General features: G+C 43.7%; 1 protein-coding gene across 1 annotated transcript; it reads right to left on the reverse strand.

Moving 5' to 3' along the window:
* Positions 1 to 1428: 1428 nt before the first annotated feature.
* LOC117478172 (homeobox protein MOX-2-like) lies at positions 1429 to 25109 on the reverse strand. The gene is made up of 3 exons (XM_034125106.1): positions 24680 to 25109; positions 10037 to 10209; positions 1429 to 1647 (listed from the first exon to the last, which is right to left on the reverse strand). The coding sequence occupies exons 1-3, from the start codon at positions 25107 to 25109 to the stop codon at positions 1429 to 1431; spliced, it is 822 nt and encodes a 273-aa protein (XP_033980997.1).
* Between the last annotated feature and the right edge of the window lie 12 nt (positions 25110 to 25121).

A 25121-nucleotide genomic window follows, 5' to 3' on the forward strand; every position in this document is an offset into this window, starting at 1 on the left:
CCATGAACACCAACTGGAGGATGCTTGTTCTCACAGTTTGTATGAATGAGCTCACAGCCATCTGACAGCCGGGGAGCGAGGAGGCCGATCGGGGTACGGTGATAAAAGTTCAACACTCACAAGCATCCGGCTGATCTGTCCAAACAAACAGGCTTTTTGGTCTTTGCTATGATATTTTTTTTCTGACAGACACACCCAAAACCTGACTTCTCCAAATTATACAGCGACGTGACTGGTGCCTTCTGAAATTGCGGTTCAAATTTAGATATTGTCAACTCAAGCGCTCAGAGTATCTTCCACAAGCTGATAGATTGAGAGCTGTCAGTCCTAACACAGCGATGTTCCTGTTTCTGTTAATCCTGATATGTAGACGTTCGTCGTGATTATTTGGGGGAGTGGCTGTGGAGGGAGGCTTGGAGGAAGTGTTGCCAACTTGGAGACTTTCTTGCTAGTTTAAGAAACTTGGAACTAGTTCTGCTAGATACTTTTGGTTGAATCTAGATGAATCTTGTCTTAACCCTAACATAACCCTAACCCTAGCCACATCAACCAGCTCTGACTGGGGGATTCCAAGGTGCTCCAAAGCCAGCGTAGAGATATAATCCCTCCACCTGGTCCTGGGCCTGCCCCTCGGTCTCCTCCCAGCTGGATGTGCCTGGAACACCTCCCAAGAAGACAGCCATCCTCCAGGTTTCCTGTCCACCTCAACAGGCATCTTTGAACAGGAAGGAGCAGCGGCTCTACTGCGAGAGATGACTGTCCACCTTATCCCTGAGAGAGCCATTTCGACCATTTCTGTTCACAATCTCGTTATTTTGGTTATGACCCCCCCCCCCCCCCCCCCCTTCATGACTATACTGTAGGTTAGAGTAGGAATGTTTCTACGTTCCTGTATGTTCCTGAACATTATAATACTTGGTGTTTGTGGCCTAAGCCAAGTTGCTTGTGCCTAATCGTCACTTTCTCCACTAAATGTATAAATGCTAGAAATCGCCACCAAGACATTTGAGTTTTTATAATTTATTCGCATTTACTATCAACGTTTTTTTCAGGTGACAAGCAAGTCAACTTTCAGACTGAGCAAGAGGCAGAAGATAAACCTGTTTATTTTAGAATGTAGTTCCAGGTTCAGTTTATTTTGGGCACACATTTTGATAAATTATTAACTTAAAAAATAAATGGCATGAATGCTTTCCTTTCATTTAACTGTATATGCCACATCAATATTTTAGCATTGACTGTTATAAGAAGTACAGTACAATATGACTGAAACAAATTCTCAGACGGTGCAGAATACAAACCTTTTATCTGTCTGGAGCCTCTCTGCAATGTTCTTTGAGTCTGATGTCCTTGTCTTTTGAGAGACATGCACATATGTCTCACCACTATTTCTTTAAGTTCTATCCAGACCAGGTCCACCATCAAAGGTCATAGGTGAAGGTTGTCTGAGCTCTGGTCGCTCTCCTGGCTGTCCTCCTCAGTTTCGAGCCTCGGTGAGCACTTCTGTCCTTCTGTCTCTGAAAGCTCAGAAGACAGTAGTGTCCCTTTCTTTACATTAATCAAGTCTTTGTCTCGTAATGCTGCCCCCTGCTGGCCTCCCTTCACACGCTTCCACTTCATCCTCCTGTTCTGGAACCAGACCTTCACCTGAGAGGAAAACAAAGCAGTGAGACACAATAACTATGTTTGGTTCATGCTCTAAAGCAGTGGTTCTCAACTGGTCAGGCCTCGGAACCCACTTTTTACTTTGTCAATAAATCGCGACCCACCATTTTGAACAACTCAAATCTATTCAACAAAAAAATCGTGCTGTAATATACGCTTTTCAGCATATATTATGAATTAAAGTGAAGTACAGTGCATATATCCCTTATATCCCTTCACAGAACCAAAGTATGCTTTTAAAAAGGTTTAATGAGATGATGGAATCAAAGCTGAACTGTATAACATAAAAAGGCAGACATGCTGAAAACACCAGAAGGGGGGGGATTCTCCTCCAGGAGATTTTTTGAAATACTAACATATAAACTACGCATTCTGGTACACTCTGAGAAGAAAATAAATACATCTATTACTACCCGACATATTAATAATATTTTCTGCCATTGTTTGTTTTTCACGGGCCTTCAAAATAAAAGTTTGAAAAACAAAACAAAAACAAATTAAAACTTTTTTTCCTTTTTTTTTTTTCTTCACTCACACATCCGCGACCCACTCGAAACGGATCCGCTACCCACTTTTGGGTCGCGACCCACCAGTTGAGAACCACTGCTCTAAAGTGCAAACCAGGGGAGTTGCAATATCTGATCAATGCATTGAGCTAATTTATTACTTTAGAAACAGACACAAACATATATTATTATTACAGGAAATGTGTGTAAGAGTGTTTTGCAGCTTCTGTATCATCTCCACAATGTCATCATTTCAGGAGCAATACAAACTGGCTTTATTATTGATGGTTACACTTTTAAAAATGGGAGGCTCATGAGTGTATGAGAGGAAACACAAAACTATATCTCACTCTGTCCAATCCAATATAAAAGTTTACACACAAGTATTAAAAAAAATATACCGGACCCTGAAGGTTGGAGTCCTTATAAACAGAGTTAACTTTATTTTTTATATTTTCAATGGACATGATGTTGTCTGTATTTAAGAAAGACTAGTGACTACATTTGTATTCAGAAAATACACACCAACTCTGAAACAATTTCTATGCAGCAAACACTCAAGTTTATTTTCAAGTGCCTTCACATGCGCACATGAGTAGTTGGCTGACATCTCTTCGTCCTCTTGAAGTGAGCGTAATGGTGCAAGCCAATAGAGTGGTACAGGAAGGAGTCCTAAAACATTGTTTTTACAACTTCAGTTTCCCTCTTCTGGTTTTTTTGTTCATGTTTTTGGTTAGAAGTCTGAAATAAGACCTGTGGTTAACACAAGCGGAAGAGATATCCATGTTTTGTTCTACGACATCAAATGCGTCTCAAATCTCGAAATCTAATTTTAGCAAGGGAGCCCTAGTGATGCTAACTTCTGGGTCTGCCTACAAAAATACGTAATCCCTGCAACACTCTAAGACTAGATAAGTGGTGGTGTTAGGGTTAGGGTTATACTATATTACCAGATATTTGCTGATGTCACAGAAGCCTGCAGGCTCTCTCGGCTGCCTCCTTTTATTTGTGTGTCTCATAATGATGAATAAGCTGTTGCCTAAATTGGGGACATCCATTCTGGACCAATGAGGTAACCTCCTTCCTCTCCACCCCTGTAGTAATCTGACCCGAGGCCTACACCTGTAGTATGTGATTAAAGGGTACCACTTTACAATATGACTACCCTTATAAAGGATTCATAAAGGGTTTATACTGTAATTAGGTTGTAAACACTTTATTAATCATTAAGAACCATTTATAAACCAGTTCTAACATAGTTTTCAGACATCAACACAGGCTCACTATTTGGCAAGATGACTAAGCCTTATATTGGCTACCTAGCTTACTTCGTCTTCTTCATCAGCCAACATCCTTGGTATCTGTTGTTCACCGAGTTGATTCTCCCCCCATCCATCTTGCTGTTTCTTGGCATCTCTTTATGACCATTTATTTATGAGTTACTAACATTTATAACTGCCAAAAGGGAGCCTTGTAAAGTGTTAAACAAATCACCATTTATTAATGAGTTACAACCATTTATAATTGGTAAAAGGGAGCCTTATTGTAAAGTGTGAAACAAATCACCATTTATTAATGAGTTACTACCATTTATAATTTGTCTAAGTTATATTAAGCCTTAAAGTTTTGCATAAATTAGGGCGTGGTCACATTTAGTGACAGGTCATTCCAGTGACTGCTGTTGTTAGCTTCCTGCTCTGCTAGCAGCTCCGTGAAGCTACAGGGACTCAGCCTGCTCAGCTCATCCGTGGAACATAACTTGAACTCGACCATGTTTGTTGTGCTGGTGCCTTGTGGACATTTCTTCATGCTTATATCGGACTATTGTGACTCGCACTGTGGTTAAAACAGACGGTGCATGAATGCGGTTTTGCGGTAAGTGAAATTCGAGTACTTTATTTATGTGTTGCTTATGTTTTTAGTCAGCTAACGTTAATGAATGTTAAGGCTTGGGTAAGCATGTAGTAAGCAACTGGTAGCTACATCTGTGCTAACGATGCTAATCGTAGCCTCCAAGTTAAAACGTAATAGAGAAGTGTTAAGCATTAAGTGGGATAACACTGTAGAACAAACGGCTTCTTTTTGAGGTTGGTAAAATAAAGTCATCCTTTTAAGTTAGAGAGATATTTTATTGGTAACTTTATGCATTGCTAAAGTTAATTTAAATTCGCTATGCTCGATTATGTTGACAAGCTAATGTCAAAGTAGTGTTGAAGAGCGCCGTAGTGTATGTGAAATTAACCTCACAATAAGATGTGTGTATAATAATAACGTCATATTTCAAGATAATTACTTAGATATTACAATATGGTTGGTTGAGTTGGAGTTCATTATTGAGGTTACACGTTAACGTAGCAGTCATATCTGAAGAACGAACCCAAACCGTGTTCTTTTATTAATTGTATTACCAAATTGGTATCAAATAAATAGTAAGCATTGGTAACACCAATGCTGATAAAGTAAACTATTGTATTTGAGTATTTGTGTCTGTTCGCCAACGTTTTTTTTTAAATCAATATGGAACATTACTATATAATTATCCTTAACCTGTTTAGCCCTGAGCCTGTTTTTCAGGTCTCAGGCTCGAAAATGACATTCCCAGAACAAATGACCATATCTTCCCTTCTAAAAGGGTTAAATTAATAATATTTTTTCTCAAAGTAATGATAAACCTGTGAGTTGGATGTAGAAAAGTCAGAACAATATAGATATTTTTTATTTTAAAGAAAATTCAGATTGAACATAGTAAAAAACTGTAAATTATAGTGTCTGTCCAAAAATTCTTTTTTACTTATAGTGAAAACTACCCTTGGATGATGGTAAGGTAGACTAAAAGCTTTAGGAATCCAAAGTACAACATCTAATAAGTACCCTGTATCAAGATTGATGCAAAACAAGTGACATTTGACCTTTTTAGAGAGGTTTAGCAAAATAAACTCCACCTCTGAGGTGATTTGGGTGGAAATGGGGGTTTTACCGTTTCTCTGGAACCCATTGGTCGATTTTGGTGATTGACATCTCTTTCTGACCGTTAGAGCCAATAGAATCGAAGGGGAATCTCCCCCTCACACACATGGTACAAAAAAAAGGTGGGGGCTTCGCGCATGCAGTTTTGCATCAGAGCGAACCTATACTCTAGCTCTGACATCTGGAAACGGAAAAGCAGTTTTATTGCTCATGGATTATCAGAAATCATTTCAAAGGGACACAGACACATTGGATTAACCTATGGATTAACTTCAGCAGCGTTTTTATCGTTTTAATGCAATTGAAGACCACTTTTGACCAGACTACGACACAGGGTAAGCCATGTTAGCGTTTTTAGCTACCTAGCGCCACATGTTTTGATGTCTGTTTTTGTCTATAAAGTCGCAAGTTCGTATCATTGAGTGATAATGTATGTACCCATCGATTCGATTCTGTGTCACCTCACGATGTGAAACGATGTGTTGGATGTGCAGAAAAGATAAATAATAAGGTTTTGTGAGTGAATTTCGGTGCAGTAATCTGTTAGCATTTTTCGCTCGTTGCTAATTCAGAGGCTCAGCGTTAGCATTGTGTTTTTTTTTGTTGAAAAAAAACATAAAAAGGATCAGTTAGATGAGTTTCTTCCCGTTACATGGATATAAAACATTCATAGTTTATTAAATGAACATGCCCTCAGACACTGTTTCCTGCAAGATGTTGCGGGAGTGCCCCGGTACCGGGGTCTCTCGGGCTTAACAGGTTAAATTATGTTATACAATGCACCTAATAAATGTATGGCATTTTGAAACATGATGTGCAACAATCTTTACTGTAATTTGTGTGCATTTTGTTGTTAATATGTTAGTATGCACGTGGACGCTTTGGACATACCTGGAGAAGGAATAATTGGGTCTTCGGAATGATGGGAGTTAAAGACAAAAGGCGGAGACTAGTGTTGAAACTAGTGGAGAAACGATCAAGATGCCACCTTGCCCCTCTGATTAGACGGCATGTTAAGTCAGGAAGTAGCTTTATTAGTGATGAGTGGAGGGCATACAGGAGAGTGCTGAGTAACATGGGGTGCAACCACTACATCATAAACCACAGCAGGAGGTTTGTGAACCCCCAGACTGGCAGTCATACCCAACATAATGAAAGCTAGGTCGACCGTCAAAGGACATGTCCGTAGACTGAGAGGAAACCGTACAGAGAGTTTGTTGGAGGAACACCTCAAGGGTCTTGAATGGTCATCTTGTCTTGGCTCTGCTCACCCTGATGGACTGCTTGGACGCTTGTTCAAGGATATACACAAAGCCTTTCCAGTCTGAGTACCATTATGTCTTACCAAGTCTTTCATTTATGTCTGAGAAAAGCTTTTATGTTTAAATATGTGTATCAGTCATACTAAACAGTCATTACTTTGAGTCCTGATTTTCTTCATGTGTGAATAAAATGTTTTGCTTGGCTCTTTTGCATCTTACTTTGCATTTCAGGTGAAAAATGTGTATTAGGTCAGCGTGAATGTTATAACTCATTCATAAATGGACATGTGTATTCAACTTAAAAACAACGCACCCTTTCAGTAGTTATACATGTTCGTGACTCATCAATAGATGGTGATGTGTTTCACACTTTACAATAAGGCTCCCTTTTACCAATTATAAATGGTTGTGACTCATTAATAAATGGGAATGTGTTTTACACTTTACAAGGCTCCCTGGTCATAAGAGATGCCAAGGTCAAGATGGAAGGGGGGCAATCAACTCAGTGAACAACAGATACCAAGGATGCTGGCTGATGAAGAAGACGAAGTAAGCTAGGTAGCCAATATAAGGCTTAGCAGTACAGATAAATGTGGGCTCACTATTTGGCAAGCAACCGGTCACAGTCGCCTTGTTTATCTCATGTCTTATAAAAGCTTATTAATGATTTATAAAGTGTTCACAACCTAATTAATAAATGAATTACAAACTATTCGTAAACCCTTTATAAGGGTAGTCTTATTGTAAAGTGGTAAAGCGATTAAAGCAGTGGAGAAAAGTAGCCTGCCACTCACTTACCGGGAATAAACCCTTGCATGTATTGCTCACTTAGGCATGAATTTTCTTGGTGCTCAGCTTTTTGTTAGGTCATGAAATTGCAATATGAATGTATGTATTTAAAATGTTGTTAAAGAAACAACCCAATTCATATTTGTTATAGATCTGTACAGTTGGTGGGAATCAGAAGGTTTAAGAAAGTTTTAAGAACCCACCATCAGCCCTCTCACGTTCAGATTTTTTAAACTTTTATTGCTGAATTTTGGAGGAGCAGCTGATGTGCGTGATGAGGACTTGGCTCCAGACAGAAAGACCTAAATCCTGGTTAAGCTGTCCTGGCTGTTGCCTGATCCAAAACACTGAACAGACCTCAAATGCACTGTGTCTGTGATGGTGCTGAAACTGTAGGGTTGTTGTTGGACAGAAGTACTGGACAGTCTTCAAATGTACCGGTCCGTGGGTCAATTGGTACTGGGTCGCTTAGAAAGATTGAATGCATCTTGTATTATTGATTATCAGTAAGAAATATGTTTTTTTTGTCCAAAATGATGGGATACATCTGTCTGTGCACCTGAATCTCTCGACAAGACGCTTGTCTCAGTCCCGCGATACTTTATTTCAAAACCTGCAAGCAACAGGTGGCATTAAAAGTGTGTTTCAGACAACAACTCAGCTGGTGTTCTGGATTAAAATCAAGGAAGAATATCCTGTGATCGCCAAAAAAAACAACTGAAAACCCTGCTTCCATTTCCAACATCCTATCCTATCATTGTTGTCTTAAATACAGTAAACTGATGCTCTACTCTTCATCATTACCCTGCATACTAGTCTCACCTGTGTATTATTACTTCACTACAAGCATTAATGACAGGCAGTTGGCCCATTACTCCCTATACTTTCCAGAAATACCCTGAAGCAGTCATCTGTCTCTTTTCCTAATAACTGTTCAAACACAGCTGTTTCCAAAACCGTTAAACACCTGATGATCAACAGCAGACTGTGCTGGTGTCACCATCTACAGCACCGCTAACTCCATACAAATGTTTCTTTGTGAGCATTAACCATCTGGACTGTGGCACACAGCATCAGAAAGTTTATTCACAGACAGAGCAGCACGTTGACGTTTCAAAGAGTCCCTGTGGTTTGGAATGGATTAACCTCAGAGCATTAATATGACATCGCCAACCGTTTGTTCATGTCACAACTCTGGAGCACTTCTCCTGTGAAGTCTTGGATTTTTTTTTTTATTGAAGGCAATTATCAACTGCCTTATCCTCAGAGGGATGGATCTCATTGCACTTATTTGTAATGTGGACAAAATAAAGCAATCGTTATTAAAGGTCACCTATTATGCAAAATCCACTTTTCATGTATTTTGTAAATATGTGTCCCCTCTATGTTAAGGGACTCTGAAAGTTTCAGGAAAAATAATTCTCTCTCTTTTTGTCCTGATCCATTTATAAAAAAACCTGTCTGAAAATGAGCTGATCAGATTTTGGCCACTTTGTGATGTCACAATGTTTTTTTGGGTTGTGCAATCAATAGCCAATCACCAACCAAGGTAACACCCGCCCACCTTATCACCTGAATCTCCTCCTAGAGCACTATTGTGTTATTTAAGCCAATCATCTCTCAGAGGGGCGTGGCCAGCAGCAGCTCATTAGCATTTAAAGCTACAGAATCAGCACTTTTGGAACAGAGGGGTTTATGGGATGCTACAATGATGTTTGGAATTTCAGCCAAAAACTTCAGGGACATGTTTTGTATCTGAGACCTATAATATATTGTTGAAAACGAGTATAATAAAAATGTATTACTTTAAATGTTTAGTAATGTAAGTCAAATGTTTAAACTAAAAGTTTGATTCTGCTCATAAAAAGCTAAAACATGTGCACCTCACCATAACCATGCTTTCATATTATAGGGCATGATTCTCCCGTAGTCAGTTAAGAAGATGCTACATATAGCATCATACCTCTGTGTCAATTACAGAGAGATGTTAAGGTTTAGCCTTAACACAAAGTCCGGACAAAAATGCTACATGCCTGTATCTTGCATCTGTTTGCAAAAAGATAATACAATACATACATGAGCTTTTTTCTTAGCTATCCACACCAGGCCATGTCTGTTCTGATCAGAGATAAAACTGATATTGATCATTCCATCTGATTCCAAGTACGACAGCAGTTTAGTAAACTATATAACTGATCTCTAAAAACGTTAATGGATCAAGTGTTTATTCATGCATAATTCTATTAAAGATATTAGGATACTCTTATGAAGTAAAAATAGGTTTATTTCAGTGCTGTAACTTGTATAAAAAAGGTACACAAATAAATCACATTACCTGTGTTGTCCAGGCATTTCGTTAAGTTAATTTCTCTAGTTCACGTGTTATTCTGGGCCTGCTCTTGTGACTCCCTGTTTTATATTTTTTGCAGTAAACTCTCGCTTCGTAACTTCCTGCCTTTGTGTTTTTTACCGCCTATGTGATTGTCGACCCGACCCTGATTGTCTACACCTTTGCCCCTTACCTTGTGTATATTAAGTCTGAATAGCCTATGTAAAGTCTGCGTTTCCTGTCCCAGTTCGTCTTGTCTCATTATGCCAAGCCTGCCAGCCATCTCCCGTGACATAAGTATCCATTTATTGATTTTATTTGTGTCAAGTGTTTTTTATCCTCGAGGGAGCATTTCACTACATGCCTTTGTTAACTTTAACCTTGTGTCAGATTTGAATACAAGTCGTTACAAAATGAATACCTCATTGGTTGTATTTCATGACTTGGAGCATACTCATTGCTGCTTCTGTTTCCCCCTGCCCTCACACTGATTCACAGTAACTCAGCAGGTACCGTACTTGTCGTTCCGTGAGGTCGAGGTTGACGGATATTTCGTAGCGTCTCAGTCTGGTCAGATAGTTGTGGTGAGCGAACTCGGACTCCAGTTCCTGGATCTGCTCTTTGGTGAAGGCTGTGCGCTCCTTCCTGGGCTTGCTGCTCGTGTCTGACTTATAGCTCCCGTCTTGGGGCTCTGAAATGAAAAACAGAACTTTTTCCAACCACAGCCGAGTTTCCAAAAGAGAGGAGGGAGGAAGGACAAAAAAGGGGGATGACATTTTCTAGGGGGGATGACAAACTGCAGGGGCCCATCGGAAACAAAAATAAAGGGAAAGCAAATTAGCAGTGTGAGGCGACTTTACTGTATTACAGGGATCCTCTGGTACCAGAGGGAAGTTTGGTTTCTATTTTCTGTAAAACATTATAAGTCACACTGTGCCTTGAGATCCATCCTTCAATTATTAGCATCTCTAGAACAACAGCACAAATACAAAAAAATCAAGCTCTTTTCAGGGAAACAATACATTAGAGGATAATTACAGTCTATAACAACTAGGAGCTAATTGTTTTAGTTTAAATCATTATTCTGATTGGTTATTGGTTACACCCATTCTGACATGATCCACTAATGGTTTCTATAGCTATGTTATTGTTGCTCTTTAATACGTTTGTTAACCTGGTAGATTGTTCACCATCAGAATTATCTAGGGATGTGCAAAGAGCCCAGTATCTGTATTTCCTCTAATATTTGTTGAGGCAGCAACATTATGTCTTTGAATAAAAGTGGATCTAAGCATGACATCTTATTTTGAATACACTTCTAATTTTAGTGTTAATTTTGGGGGCGGCAGTAGCTCAGTTTCGGATTTGGTTTGGGAACGGCAGGGGTTGCTCGTTCATAACCCGAATGGTCCCTAAAGTCCAGGACCATTTGGGGCAGGGGAGAAGGGTGGGAGGCAGGGTGGAGAGTTCAGGGGAGAGATGTCAGAGAGGGGGTGGAGGAAGCTGTTGCCCAGCCTGGAGGTACGCGAGCTGAGGAACCTTCTTCCTGAAGGCAGGAGGCTGAAGAAGAAGAAGAAGAAGAAGAAGAAGATACACTTTATTAATCCCTTACAGGGAAATTTCTTTCCCCACTCTGTTGTGTTTACACACATTACACACACAGGGGAGGATATACATGCACAAACACAGAGGATATACATGCACACACACACAACCACATGCAGATAGGAGAGGTGGCAGAGCAGAGAGGCTGCCAGGTACCCAGCGCCAAGGGAGCAGTTTCGAGGTTAGGTGCCTTGCTCAAGGGCACCTCGGCAGTGGCCTTGGAGGTGAACTGGCACCTCTCCAGCTACCAGCTCACTCCATCTTTTTGTTTTTTGTTGGTCCGATCGGGACGTGAACCGGCGACCCTTCGGTTCCAAGACCAAGTCCTTACAGACTGAGCCACTGCCGCAAGAGGCTGTTGGAGGGGTGGGTGGAGTCACCCACAATGCTGAGTGCTTTGCGGGTGAGGCGGGTGTTGTATATGTCCTGTAGTGATGGGAGTGAGGCACCGATGATCCTCTGGGCAGAGTTCACTATGCGCTGCAGGCTCTTGCGGTTGGAGGCGGTGCAGCTTCCGAACCACAGCGTGATACAGCTGTTGAGGATGCTCTCGGTGGCGCCTCGGTAAAAAGACAGCATGATGGGGGGTGATGCTCCGGCTCGCTTGAGCTTCCGGATGAAGTACAGGCGCTGCTGGGCTTTCTTCGCTAGTGCGGTGGTGTTGTTTTCCCAGGTGAGGTCATCAGTGATGGTCACACCAAGGAATTTGGTGCTGGTCACCTGCTTCACAGCAGCGCCGTTGATGGTCAGGGGTTAGAGGGGGTCGGCGGTGGGTTCTCCTGAAGTCAACAACTATCTCCTTTGTTTTCTCCAGGTTGAGGAAGAGGTTGTTATTTTGGCACCACAGGGCCAGCTGGTTCACTTCCTTCCTGTAGTTAGTCTCATCGTTGTTGCTGATGAGACCCACCACAGTAGTGTCGTCTGCAAACTTCACAATGTGGTTGGAGCTGAAGTTGGGTTTGCAGTCGTGGGTCAGCAGAGTGAAGAGAAGGGGGCTGAGCACACATCCTTGGGGGCCCCCCGTACTCAGTATGAAGGTGTTTGAGGTGTTGTTGTTGACCCGTACAGCTTGTGGTCTCTCTGTGAGAAAGTCCAGCAACCAGTTGCAGAGAGAGGGGCTGAGGCCCAGGTCTGTACGTTTTTGTACAAGCTGCTGGGGGATGATGGTGTTGAATGCTGAGCTGAAGTCTATAAATAGCATTCTAACATATGAGTTATTGGTCTTAGTCTAATGGCGCATTTCCACCACACGGTCGGCCTCGGCCACTCTCGGTACTGCTTGGCCGCGTTGGGCCTTAACAGGGCCGGCTCACTTCATGCTGCGCTTCCATTACAGTTTAGGAACTGGGGTAGTTACTATGGTAACGCAGTGTAGGCGGAGCCGTGACGTCATCTTCAATGAGAACCCCAGAAAAACAACATAGCCGTTAGCTGTTAGCACTCAGAGCTCACAGCTCCTTATATATGTTCAGAAACTCGACAAAAGTTAAACAAGTACACACCACAGACTGCCTGTGTCATGGCGAGTACAGTCGCTGCTTTATTTATGTCTGTATAGGCCGTTGTTGTGAGTGTGGACGGTCGGAGCATATATTGAGTTAGCTTAGCCAATCTCCATCTAGAAAACACGCATTTTAAAAGGTTTTTCACCTGCCGTCTGTCTGCAAACTTGCCAAAGCATTAATTCATGGTTTTTACTAACCGGTATCAGTATGTTGTTACTTCGGCATCATTTTGAAACGTGTATTACAATTAAATCACGGTCAAATATGTCCATCTTGTTGTAGCCTCCTTGCCAGCGATTCTCTCTCTAGTTTAGCATACTCAGCCCGACTCAGCCCTGTTTGTTGGCCCCGATAGAACCACCATTTTGTCGGGCCAGAAAAGAGGTGAAAAAGTGGCCCCGGGCCGGGCCGGGCCGTGACTAGGCCTAGTGGAAGCGCAACCAAAAACGGGCACGGCACGACACGGCACACTTAAACCGCGCTCCGCGTCATGGTGGAAATGCGCCATTAGTGTCCAGGTGTGTGAGGGCTGGGTGGAGAGCGGCCGATGTGGGGGAGGGGGATGCCTTGTATGCTCCCTTGATGTTGGTATAGACCAGGTCTAATGTGTTTTTCCCCCTGGTTGGGAAATTAACATGCTGATATATTTTAGGCAGCACAGTTTTTAAGTTAGAGTGGTTGAAGTCTCCAGCTACGATGAGTAGGCCGTCTGGGTGTGCTGTCTGTTGCTCACTGATGGCTCTGTACAGTTCACCGAGTGCCTCCTCTTTACCCTCGCTACTGAGGTTAGGCGGGAGGTAAACAGCCACCACAAGAATCGCTGTAAACTCCCTCGGCAGGTCAAAAGGACGGGATTTTAGAACCATAAATTCCACCAGTGGCGAGCAGTGTTGGCTAACAACAACAGTATCTCTGCACCAAGCGTCACTGATGTACACACACACACCGCCGCCACGAGTCTTCTTTCCCCCGTTATCTTTGTTCCTGTCTGCTCGGTAGCTTGTTAGCTTGTCTAGCTGAATAGCGGAGTCAGGGATGTTGTTGTGGAGCCATGTTTCCGTGAACACGTAAACACAGCAGTCTCTCACCTTATGCTGGGTTGATCGTAGTAGACGTACGTTGTCTATCTTGTTATCCAGTGAGCAGATATTTGCCATAAGTAGTGATGGAATTGCCGGCTTGTGTGGGCTAGCCTCTAGCCTAGCCAGGATTCCTCCACGTTTCCCCCTCTTCTGCTTCCTCTCACATCGTCGGCGGCGTCTCCTTTCCGGGTGGGGCTCGACGCGAGACGGGTAGCAGAGGAGCTCCAGGCGGCTGAGTTCCTCTACGAGTTTAGCTTCCAAATTGAAGAAAGTTGATCTTCTTCCAAGAAGAAACTCACGGCTGTATTGTTGTCCTTTACGGTATAAGTCCAACGGAGATGACGAACAAAGTGACAAACTCGACAGATCTGACGAACAAGACGAAAACACTGTTTCTTCTAGACCGCGAGGGGCCGCTGCGACTGCTCGCGCCGCCATCTAGTCTAAATCAATTAATCAATTAATGTATTGATTATAGGTCCGGGTCCGTATAGGTCGGCGTCTGGGTCCGGATCCGGACCGCGGTCCGCCTGTTGCCGACCCCTGCACTAGCATGTACAATTTAGCCCATAACATTGAACATTAACAGCCAGACTGTGAATATCAAAACCTTGTTAGCAGTTAGTGCTATACCACTATGCTAAATTGGTATTAGCATTGCAATTACAGTAAAACAAACAACCTATGTTGTCCTTTTAGACGTCTAATAATATCCAACTATTCAAATCCATCATATTGAAAGAATAGGCCTTCACCAAAGCATGTTGACAAAGCTAGTAACTACAGCGAAAGACCTTTAAAATCCAAGTCAATTAACTTAAATATGTATTGTGATAATGTCCCACACAGCTAGTTGGTTACAACAATCTACAGTGATGTCACAGGGATTTCAGGCAGCAGGTAGTTGAAGGTTAAGTACCTAAATTCACTTGTTAATCCATTTGCTATGGCTACAACTGCCTCGTGGAACAACAAAGTTATATCTCACACAGGCTCCGCCCTCTACTGGACTCTATGGGTACTACTCTCTATCATGCTGTGCGTGCTTTCACCTACTGAGTTACGTAAACGTAGCCGGCCAATCGGGGCGAGCCTACCTGAATGCGCGCGCAGGCCCACAGTATATAAGGCGGCTACGCCCTCCGACCGCGTTATGTCTTGCCGGATGAGGCACAGGACCAGGAGGACATCGAGGTGGTGGAGACGGAGGACCAGGAGATGGCCGAGGAGGTGGCCGAGGAGGTGGCCGAGGAGGTGCCCTTCGTCTTCGCCATTCCGGCAGGCGGAGGAGGAAGACGAGGACTTCTCGCTGTCAGGCGCTTCTGGGTCCGGTGGCCACGAAGGTCCACCGCACAGACCTGCCCACCAGGATCTTCCGCTGGTGATGGCCACGGCGGCGGAGCGTGTGGGCCTACCGCTTCCCCCTCCGCTACCACCCAGACCGGTGACCCGCCTTCGTCAGGGGTTTTATGGCCCGGTTCAGCCAGCCCAGCCGGCTTTTGTTTCGCTCCCGTTGCCAGATATATGGCAGTGTGTGGAGGCGACACAGCGGCACCCTCTGAGAGCTGGAATTGCTTAGGGTGCAGGGCCACTCGGACACAGCGTGTCCCGGTGTGCCCCCCCTCGATGAGAGCCTTGCGGCCCATCTGCTCCCCCAGGCAGCAGGTTGGGCGGAGGGGAGAAGACCCCTGCCCCCGCTGCCTTGTGACCGTGAGGCCTTGGAATATCTGGATAAGATATTCCGGCTCGGGGCACAGCGGGCCGCGGCGGCCAATAATCTGGGCGTGTTGGGGGTTTCATTGATTACTCCTCAACAGGAAGCCCCCGCCTCCCCGTCGCAGGAAGACCGGGGCGATTATGTGGACCGCTGCATCGGACAGATGAATAATCTGGTCCACGGTGTGGCGGCCGCAGCTGGTCGTGTGATGTCCCTGGCCACAGTGGGATCACGCCACGTGTGGTTGGGGCTCACGGCACTCTCCAAAAAGGACCGTGACAATCTCCTTGGAGCCCCCGTATCCACGGAAGGGCTCTTCGGGTCGGTCACCACGGTCACGCAGCGCTTCCGCCGCTTGGAGGAGGAAAGAGTGCAGCTCAGCCGGATGCTGCCGCTGGCTCTCCCTCAGCGGGGCGAGCGCGAGCCTACGGTAAGAAGGAGAGAGAGGCGCAGGTTCAGAGCACCCATGGCTCCCGCTGCTTCTCCTGCTTCCCCGGCCGGTTCTACGGGGCGAGTCCGGTTCCAGCACCCGCGGGGCCAGGCCGGGCGATCCCGACGGGCCTCTGCCCCAGCTCCGCGTCAGCAGAGGGCTGTGGGGTGGGGTGCGCCGTCCTCTCGGAGTTGACGGGCAGGGGGAGTTAGGCTATGTGTTGTGGACTAATGCATTCAATGCGTTAGTTCACATTTTAGTTGTTATTGCCCCTGCTGACAATTGTGTGTATAATATGTAGCCTACAGTCAATGGAATTTCACATTTTGCTCTCCAATGTATGTTATTTTAATGTTGACACATAATACTATAACTATATATTTTACAGGAGCATTGTTGAAATTCCTAGGTCGAACTAATCCTACAGAACCACAAGTCAAGAGGACAGAGGAGCCAGATGGCAGTGGTGACTGAGGCAGAAGAAATAAGGAGAGAGGGCCCATGCAGAGAGGCAGACGTCAGTAGTGAAGAGACCCAAAAGACACTAGGACAGAGGAAACAGATAGCAGTGGTGGGGAACGCACTGTCATTTCATTTCACTGTGATTTTACTTTTCACATGTCACTTTATTCACTATTCAGCTTAGTTATTTATTCAGTTATTGTATTACTGGTACTGCTAATTGCACTATGTCAATTGTTGTATATTGTATATACCTATGTATTTACTGTAAATGTGTTGTAAATGTGTTAATACATTTAGTTTATTTAGTTTATATTTAGTGTAGGCTACATTTCTTCTCCTGTATTCAACTGTTGCACCTTAATTTCCCTCGGGATAAATAACGTTTCTTGAATCTTGAATCAGACCCAAAAGACACTAGGACAGAGGAACCAGATGGCAGTGGTGAGGAATCAGACCCACAAGAAGACACTAGGACAGAGTAACCGGATAGCAGTGGTGAGGAACACACTGTCATTTAATGCCCCCCTGAAGGGTCCCGGGATGGGCGTGGTGCGCACTGGCCCATTACGGGGCGGAAGGGCTCTCCTCCCCTGCCGGGAGGCAGGAGGGGAGAAGCCCTCCACACTATAGTCCACACACACTCTGCACGGGGTCAGTGTTTGAGTGTGGGACATGGGCACTTGCACTCTCCCTGTGGTCCTTAGGGACTCGGAGAGGTGGTGCACAGTGAGCCCATACAGGGCTGGGGATTCTCTCCATCTGCCTATGGGCGGAGGGAGGGAGCCCTCAGCACTGTTTTTCGAGCACACTTTCCGCGAGGCAAGCGCATCAGAGTGTGCTCTGTCAGCCGCGGCCCAGACTTCTCCACAGTCACAACTGGGGTAAAGGAGAGTGTGGGGCAGCAGCTGCTGACCAGAAAAGCCGGTCAGGGATTGTTGGACGACAGTGCGCGTATACATCAGGGCTCCACCCACTGTACCCATAGAGTCCAGTAGAGGGCGGAGCCTGTGAGAGATATAACGGGGGGTTACGTATTGTAACCCTTGTTATATAAGCACAGGCGGAGCCCTCTACTCAGGGCACTGTCTGTCCTATTCCGCTCGCTGAAGAGAGGTGTAGGATGACGGTCAGGAGGCGAGGCCTCCTTTTATACGGTGAGATGCACGCGCATTCAGGTAGGCCCCATAGAGTCCAGTAGAGGGCTCCGCCTGTGCTTATATAACAAGGGTTACAATATGTAACCCCCCGTTTTCAAGGAGTCCTATTGAATGGGGATTCAGGTAGGACTGTATAGGGCAGGGGTCTGCAACCTTTTTGACCAAAAGAGCCATTTTGCCCCCTTTTCCACCAATTTTTTTTGTCTGGAGCCGCAAAAGATATTTGATAGCTTGATAGCTTATAAAGTTGTATATATTGTTACATCATTGACAAAAACTACAGTTTTTTTGCATTTATTATGTATTACATTATAGAAAACTGTTTACCTCTAATAATAAACAAATAACTCTTATAAGGAGAATTAAAAAAAATACACAGGCCTAAAATAGATTAAACACAGCACTTGGGGAGTCCTCTGCACATTTGAAGAAAATGAATATAATTAAAATGGACCCACTTTGAAATAAATAAAACATATAGCTGCACCCTAAAAAGAGTTAGGTGATTGAATTATGACTGAAGATCGTCAGCTGTCTTCCTCTTCCGTGTTTTTCCTACAATACGTAAAGGCTGCAGCACCTTTGACAACTTCTCTCCACATATCAAACATACCGGTAAGCCAGCATCGTTTGCTGTGAAAGCATATAACTCTAACCACGCAGAATTAAACCCTCTGTGTTCCTCCGATACTTTTATTTTCTTTGATTTATCCATAGTTCGCTCATCGAGCCGGGAGTCAGGTTATTCGCCTGCAAGAAAAGGCGCTGGTGCGGGACCGTAGCAGGATATGACGCATATTTGAGTTGACCTAATTAAAACCGTTTTTTGTATGTGTCACAGTATCACCTCAAAATACAAGATACTGTAGTGATCACTGATGCATACACTGGGGTTACATAATCCAATCATGGAACTACAGGTTGGGGGTATTGTTTCCGCCCGGACACATATGTTGACGGTACCTCCGGGGTACCTACTGTGTGTCCTCCTCTTTCACTTTCTCTTACTCTTCTCGGCTCGACCCGACAGCATGTCGATTTCTGCTCCTCAATAAAGCCAGATTTGTACCTCCGATGCACCGCCTCCGACTCCCTTCTCTCGGCACTACAGTGGTGACCCTGACATAAGTCTCGCGAAGGATCCGGGACTGGACCGAACACGGCAAAAAGCAGACTCTGCTTTTCTCGAAATGCCGGAGATTTTTGGGGACCTCCGTTGCTGCCACGTGCGCACGGACTGAGGCTCGGTGCGCCCCACGGAATGGACGCGGACGACGCTCGCCATTTTCACGGCTTTTCGGCTCTGGGGGACGGCGAGCCTTCCATGGGGCCGGTACGCGACCGTGCCGGGTTGGTTCGGGACGTGCGGCTGCATGTCCGGCCAGCGACTGACGGCCGCCGAGAACGGCTAGCGACGACTGCTAGCATCGGCTAACGCCTTGCAGCTACCGGCGGCTATCGACAACCGACTGTTTTTTTTAATTTATTTTTAATTTTTTTGTGGTGCCGGAGAGGGGGTTCGATCATGTCTGGTCGGCCTCGCGTGGATCCTCTCGCTATTTCGCCCACCTGTTTTTGTTCGTGGACAGGACGACCTTTTGAGCTTTTTCTGGTGCCGGGGAGGAGGTTCGTCCATGGCTGGTCGGCCTCGTGTGGACCCTCTCGCTGTTTCACCACCTCGACGGCGGCTTCGGACGTCACACAGTGGCGCGCTTCTGGACCCCGTCTCGCCTCTTCCCTCGCCTCGGCGGTTCCGGACGTCGCCCATGCCTTCATCGGCCCGTGGGTGGCGCGCTTCGGGACCCTGCCTGGCCTCACCTCTGACCTCGGCTCACGGTTCGCCTCGACGGCGCCCCGTCTGGCCTCTCCCCTGTCCACGGCTCCTTCCTCCCGAGGACTTCGTGCCCGCCGCCGCTGTGCCTTCGCCTGCGGCCGGGCAGCGCTCCTCCCGGCTGGGGACCACCGGGTTTTTCACGCCCGTCCCCTGGTCTCGACACAGCGACCCTGCTTTCTGCGGCCCCCTGACGACGGCCCGTTCCGGCCCGCCCTCCGGTGGGGTTGCCCTCGCCTTCGTTGGGGCCCCTACCCTCTCCTGCGGCCCCCTTCCGACGGCCCGTTCCGTGGCCCGCCCTCCTCGGCCCCTGTGGTGCTTCCTCCCGACGCGAGGATTGTGTCCATGGTTGAATTCTGGGGGGGCTTGTGTAGTGATCACTGATGCATACACTGGGGTTACATAATCCAATCATGGAACTACAGGTTGGGGGTATTGTTTCCGCCCGGACACATATGTTGACGGTACCTCCGGGGTACCTACTGTGTGTCCTCCTCTTTCACTTTCTCTTACTCTTCTCGGCTCGACCCGACAGCATGTCGATTTCTGCTCCTCAATAAAGCCAGATTTGTACCTCCGATGCACCGCCTCCGACTCCCTTCTCTCGGCACTACAATACGAAACTTTTTTTTTTTGTCTAAGCTCAAGGGAGCCAGAGTGGAGGGCTTAAAGAGCCGTATGCGGCTCGAGAGCCGCGGGTTGCCGACCCCTGGTATAGGGGAAGGTTTCACTCGGAGTGACTTACACTTTGGGGTGTCGGTAAGAACACACAAGATTCTTGGTAGCGGTTGATTTCCTTAACTTATTAATATCAACACAACAGCACAGTAATACAGCCATGGAGCAGGTTTAGTGTATGTGTGTGGTCTATAACAGAGAAACACACAAGTATAATTAGAATCTTGTACTTGTACCACCAATCTTGTACTTGTACCACCAACTAAAGGCTTAGCGTGAGTGTCAGCACCTGATGACCGATGGGCACCGGAACCTGGTATTATTGCAGTGAACAAACACATTAAAACTTCTTTCGGTTAACTACGATGCTTTTACACCGCTCACTCTGCTACTGACACGCACCTCATCTGCCCCAGTTACACACAAACCTCTCAAGATGGCACTCGTAGCTACCCACATTCAAATGATCTTCAAGTGACCGCTTGCTCCTGTTTACAGACCTGCTGCGATACTGTCCAGTGTGATAGTGATGCCAAGTGACGACTTTATATAACAAAACTCTATTCAAACCAATGCTTTAAATGCACAGATATGATCATAACAGTTAATGAAAAGTACATTGAAGAGTAGCATTGCCCTTTGACTTCAAGCTGTGTAACTGTAAAGACAATTAATGGCTGTATCATCCACAGAATGTGTAATTAAACACTAAATGTAAGTGTACTTCTGTCTTAACAGGTGCCTATTCAAGATCAATCCGGACAAGGGGACTAGAGTGGAGAGGAAGGAATACAAACAAAAACAGCACTCGATAAAGATAAAGGTGCATTCATTAATTACAAACGTTGCTGACTTTGAATGGAGAGAGTTGAAACACACACACAGTCATGTACACACGCACGCACATAACTGGTAGATTTCTTTAGTGTTTATAATTGTTATCTTTTGAACAAAATGTTGGAAAAATGTTGAAATGTTTCATTGCGGGTCTATTCTGCTTTATTATTACTTAAAATATATTTTTTTTATTTTTGTGATGTATATTAATATTTTCAATAATATATTGTATATATAAATATATATATTTGTGATTTTTTTCTGCAAAACATCGGACAGTTAATGTAAACTTGGGCTTTTGCAAAGTAAAATGACATGTTTTCTTTGTGTTTTACATGTAAATGGTCTTAGATTTCGTGAAGTTTGCTGACGACACGACTGTCATCGGCCTGATCGCCGACGGCGACGAGACGGCGTACAGAGAGGAGGTCGAAAACCTGACATCTTGGTGCCAGGATAACAACCTCCATCTCAACGTCAGCAAAACCAAGGAGCTGATTGTGGACTACAGGAAGCAGCAGAGAGAGGGACATATGGGGGAGAGAGTCAGCAGCTTCAGGTTCCTCGGTGTCCTCATCACTGAGGACCTGACATGGACTCTTCACTGAGGACCTGACATGGACTCTTCACTGAGGACCTGACATGGACTCTTCACTGAGGACCTGACATGGACTCTTCACTGAGGACCTGACATGGACTCTTCACTGAGGACCTGACATGGACTCATCACACAAACACCATCACCAAAACTGCTAGACAGCGGCTCTTTTTTTTAAATTGTATAAGTCAATTTATTGAACATGTTAGAAACAAAACAAACAATAATAATAATTCAAGGTTCAAGGTATAAAAAAAATGTATTCTCAAAGTTTCTATCATGTTCAAAAGGGGCAAGAAGAAGCTTAAAAACGAAGAAATAGCAAGCATCACTTCACAGGTCCTGCTCAGAACCATTCAGGATTTGGTTTCTAAATAAGAGTTTTAGTTTAGATAAAGTTGCACAGTATTTCAGCTCATCATTACAGTTATTCCACAGATGAACACCTTCTGTTGTGATGCAATAACGTTTGGCATTTGTTCGTATGGGTGGTTTTAAAAAAAATGCAGTTTCCTCTCAACATGTGTATGTTTTCTCTCCGTGTGAAAAGTGGACATTATGATGTAATTGTTCTGCAGGCTGAGGAAGTTCAACATGGACTCCAGGATACTCTGCATCTTCTACAGGTGCACCATAGAGAGTATCCTGACTGGCTGCATCACGGCCTGGTACGGCAGTGCAATCATATTCCGTTTACTTGCATATAGACTCTATTCTATTTTATTTGTATTTACTTGCACTATTTTATCTGTTTTATTTGTTCTATGTTCTATATATATGTTGCACTGTTGGAGGAGCCTGTGACTTCAGTTTTTCATTGACATATCTACACTGAAGCTAATGTACAAATGACAATAAAGCCTTGAATCTTGAATTTACAGTATTTTCTAAAATAACAACAGTAATCTTCTGTCTTTAAGCTTTTTTTTATCATTAAAAAAAATATTTATACCGTTTTTTTAGAGGTGTATGACTCTATTCTAACAATTAATATATGTTAAAAGAAAAAGATTTAATAGAATTATAAAAACATTTCTTGTAAAATTACAGATTCTTTTGGCAAATAATGTGATAGTTAATGTAAACTAAGGCTTTTGCAAAGTAAAATGACATTCTTTTCTTTGTGTTTTACTTGTAAGTGGTCTTAGATACACGGTACTTTTTTGTAATAAAAAAAGTAATTTTCTGTATTTTAGCTTTTCTTTATTATTTTTTAAAGATAATTATTCTGTTTTCTAGAGGTTTATGACTCTATTCTAACAAATAATATATGTTAAAATAAAAAGATTTCATGTAAAATTACAGTTACTGTTTTTTTACATGTTATCTCCATATTTTATTTTACAGTTTTTTTCCTTTTTTTGCCAGAAAATTTCCGTTTTTTTACTTCTTTTTTTTTACAGTGTTGGTATGTAATTGTGAGGAACTGAATTTCTCATTGGGGATTAATAAAGTGATCTTAATGTGTCGTCTTCAATATATTGCATTTATAATCACTATATAGTATGCATATAGTGATGTTGATAGGTCTTCAAAGAAGTGGAATTTCAAATGTAAGTTAATAATATCTGAAATCTTAAAGTCTGCACAAAACATTGAGTCATGAATAATGTGAAAATGCCCGACAGCTCCTTGATGCCTGTCTCAAGGCAAAAACAAATCTTACAAAAAAATGATGCTATTTTATAATATATACATTTAAAAAATGATATAAACATGCTTTAGCAAGTCTAATCCAGTCTGTTCGTCTGACTTCATGTTTCTTGCGCATTTAATTTCTATTAGGAGATGTCCTGAGATGGGATGGATGCAGGACGGTGCAGTGACAATGTTATTTTGTAAGCCGACCCAGAGGTTGGTGTTATAACATTAAACAAAGAGTGAAAATCTTGGCCTGTGTTAACCACAGAACAAAAACACATTGACTGCGAAACGAGGGAACTGGAAGTGCTAAACGCTAAGTCATTTCAGGGCTTTGGGACTCATTCCTGCACCACTTCATATATCTAAGAATAACATCCACAATGGATATTCTGCAAAGCAGATTTACATCCAGTGTCAACATTTATTGTCGCTAGGAACCATTAGTCTGACCAAGCCAGCTCTCTCCAGGGTTGTAGGTCGATAACTCTGCATTGTGTATTTCATCATCATCCTTTTTTAGGAAAATCTAGTCTGTAATAAAAGTGCTGTGGCTTCTGTCAGTGCCAGTAAAGTTAAAGTTAGGAAATTGGATTTGAGTCCGGCGGCTGGCAGCTCCAGCACATCCTCTCCAAGTGTTCCGTCTGTCAGTCAGCTCCCTCTCTCCCGGCCGGGACGTCCAGCCAGGGGAATCGGAAAGTTCTTAACTTGGCAACCGCTGCGAGATATAATTCCTGCTATTAAATCTAGTGGATATATCCTGGAGATGATGTGCTCTTTTGTGTCCTTTTACCATTCATACACGCAAATACTGTATGTGCAGATAGAGAACTTTCAAAAATATGAAGTTAGGCTTCATGCCGTTGATACGTGAACCTGACTTTAGTTTTAACAACCTGGAGACTTTACATTGAAAAAACATATGCCAATAAATTAAATATATATATATATATATATATATATATATATATAGACTTAAAACAAAATGGTAACTTTTCCACTTTATCACGTGTAACATTGTATCTTTTATTTATTTGGTTTATAGATAATATGAAAATATTATATAAGGTGATAATTATGATGCCAATTTCAATCAAAATAGCTTCTAAATTCAATTACTTTTTACTTCTTTGTAGTTCTTTTTTAATTAGATTTTATTTTGGTGTAAACAGTAGTTGGTAAACAGCTGTCATAGTTGGTACTATTTATTTCTTCTTTGTTTTTCCAAATAGATTTGTATTTGACCCAAAACAATGTTTGGTCTTCATTATCGGTGTAACTATTAAAAGCCATCAACCCTTGTCTGAATATGCAATGACAATAGTTTAGACCAAAGCTAATTATGCTCAAGTCTTTAGTGTTTAAAGAAAAAATGAATTATCAGTATAATGAGGACAGGGTCAAAAACGAATCAAATAAAGCAAATAATACCACGTCAGCAAATTGACATATTTTGTATGTTTGTTTTAGGAAAAGAAGAATTTATACAACAATAGACATTTATCTGCATTTAAACTAAAGGAAATTGTTGACCAGTTAAAGTAAATAACAAACTGGAAATTCAGGGAGCGAGACATGTTTAAAAGTGAATGGATTATATTCTTCCCGTTCTTACCTGAGCCATCATTCCTGCCTTTATGGCTCCTTCTGTCCTTTGAAGAGAGATTCTGCCGGCCATGTTCCCCAGACACCAAGGACCCTCCGATAGGGGCAACACTGCCCAAACTGGGGTTGGTACTGCACAGGTTTGGGACCCCAGAGCACAGTTCAGGGGCCTCAAGCTCTGGCAGGAAGACACTGTGCCGTGAGTTATGTGAGAGCGTGGTCAGAGGGACCAACCAGTCAAGCGGGGGCTGAGGTTGCTGCTGCTGAGGCAGGTGGCCAGTGTCCTCTCCTTCAGAGTAACTGCAGGGGGGAGAACAGCTGGGTACATCCAGGTAGGAGACGTTGAAGCTTCGACACAGTGGAGATTGGGTGATGGCGGGGTGCAGACCCTGGGCTGGGGCGTGAGGGCTGCGCAGACAACCAAATAAAGAGTGATCCATGGTGATGGAGTC

The sequence above is a fragment of the Trematomus bernacchii genome, unplaced genomic scaffold, assembly GCF_902827165.1.
Source record: "Trematomus bernacchii unplaced genomic scaffold, fTreBer1.1, whole genome shotgun sequence".
NCBI lineage: Eukaryota > Metazoa > Chordata > Actinopteri > Perciformes > Nototheniidae > Trematomus > Trematomus bernacchii.

What these genes read in the sequence shown, in the direction of transcription:
- LOC117478172 (XM_034125106.1), bottom strand. Translation starts at nt 25,109, where the DNA reads ATGGATCACTCTTTATTTGGTTGTCTGCGCAGCCCTCACGCCCCAGCC. An exon ending in AGGCAGGAATGATGGCTCAG is followed by an intron (nt 10,210 to 24,679) that starts GTAAGAACGGGA and finishes TTTTCATTTCAG; the next exon opens with AGCCCCAAGACGGGAGCTAT. An exon ending in TCGACCTCACGGAACGACAA is followed by an intron (nt 1,648 to 10,036) that starts GTACGGTACCTG and finishes TTTTCCTCTCAG; the next exon opens with GTGAAGGTCTGGTTCCAGAA.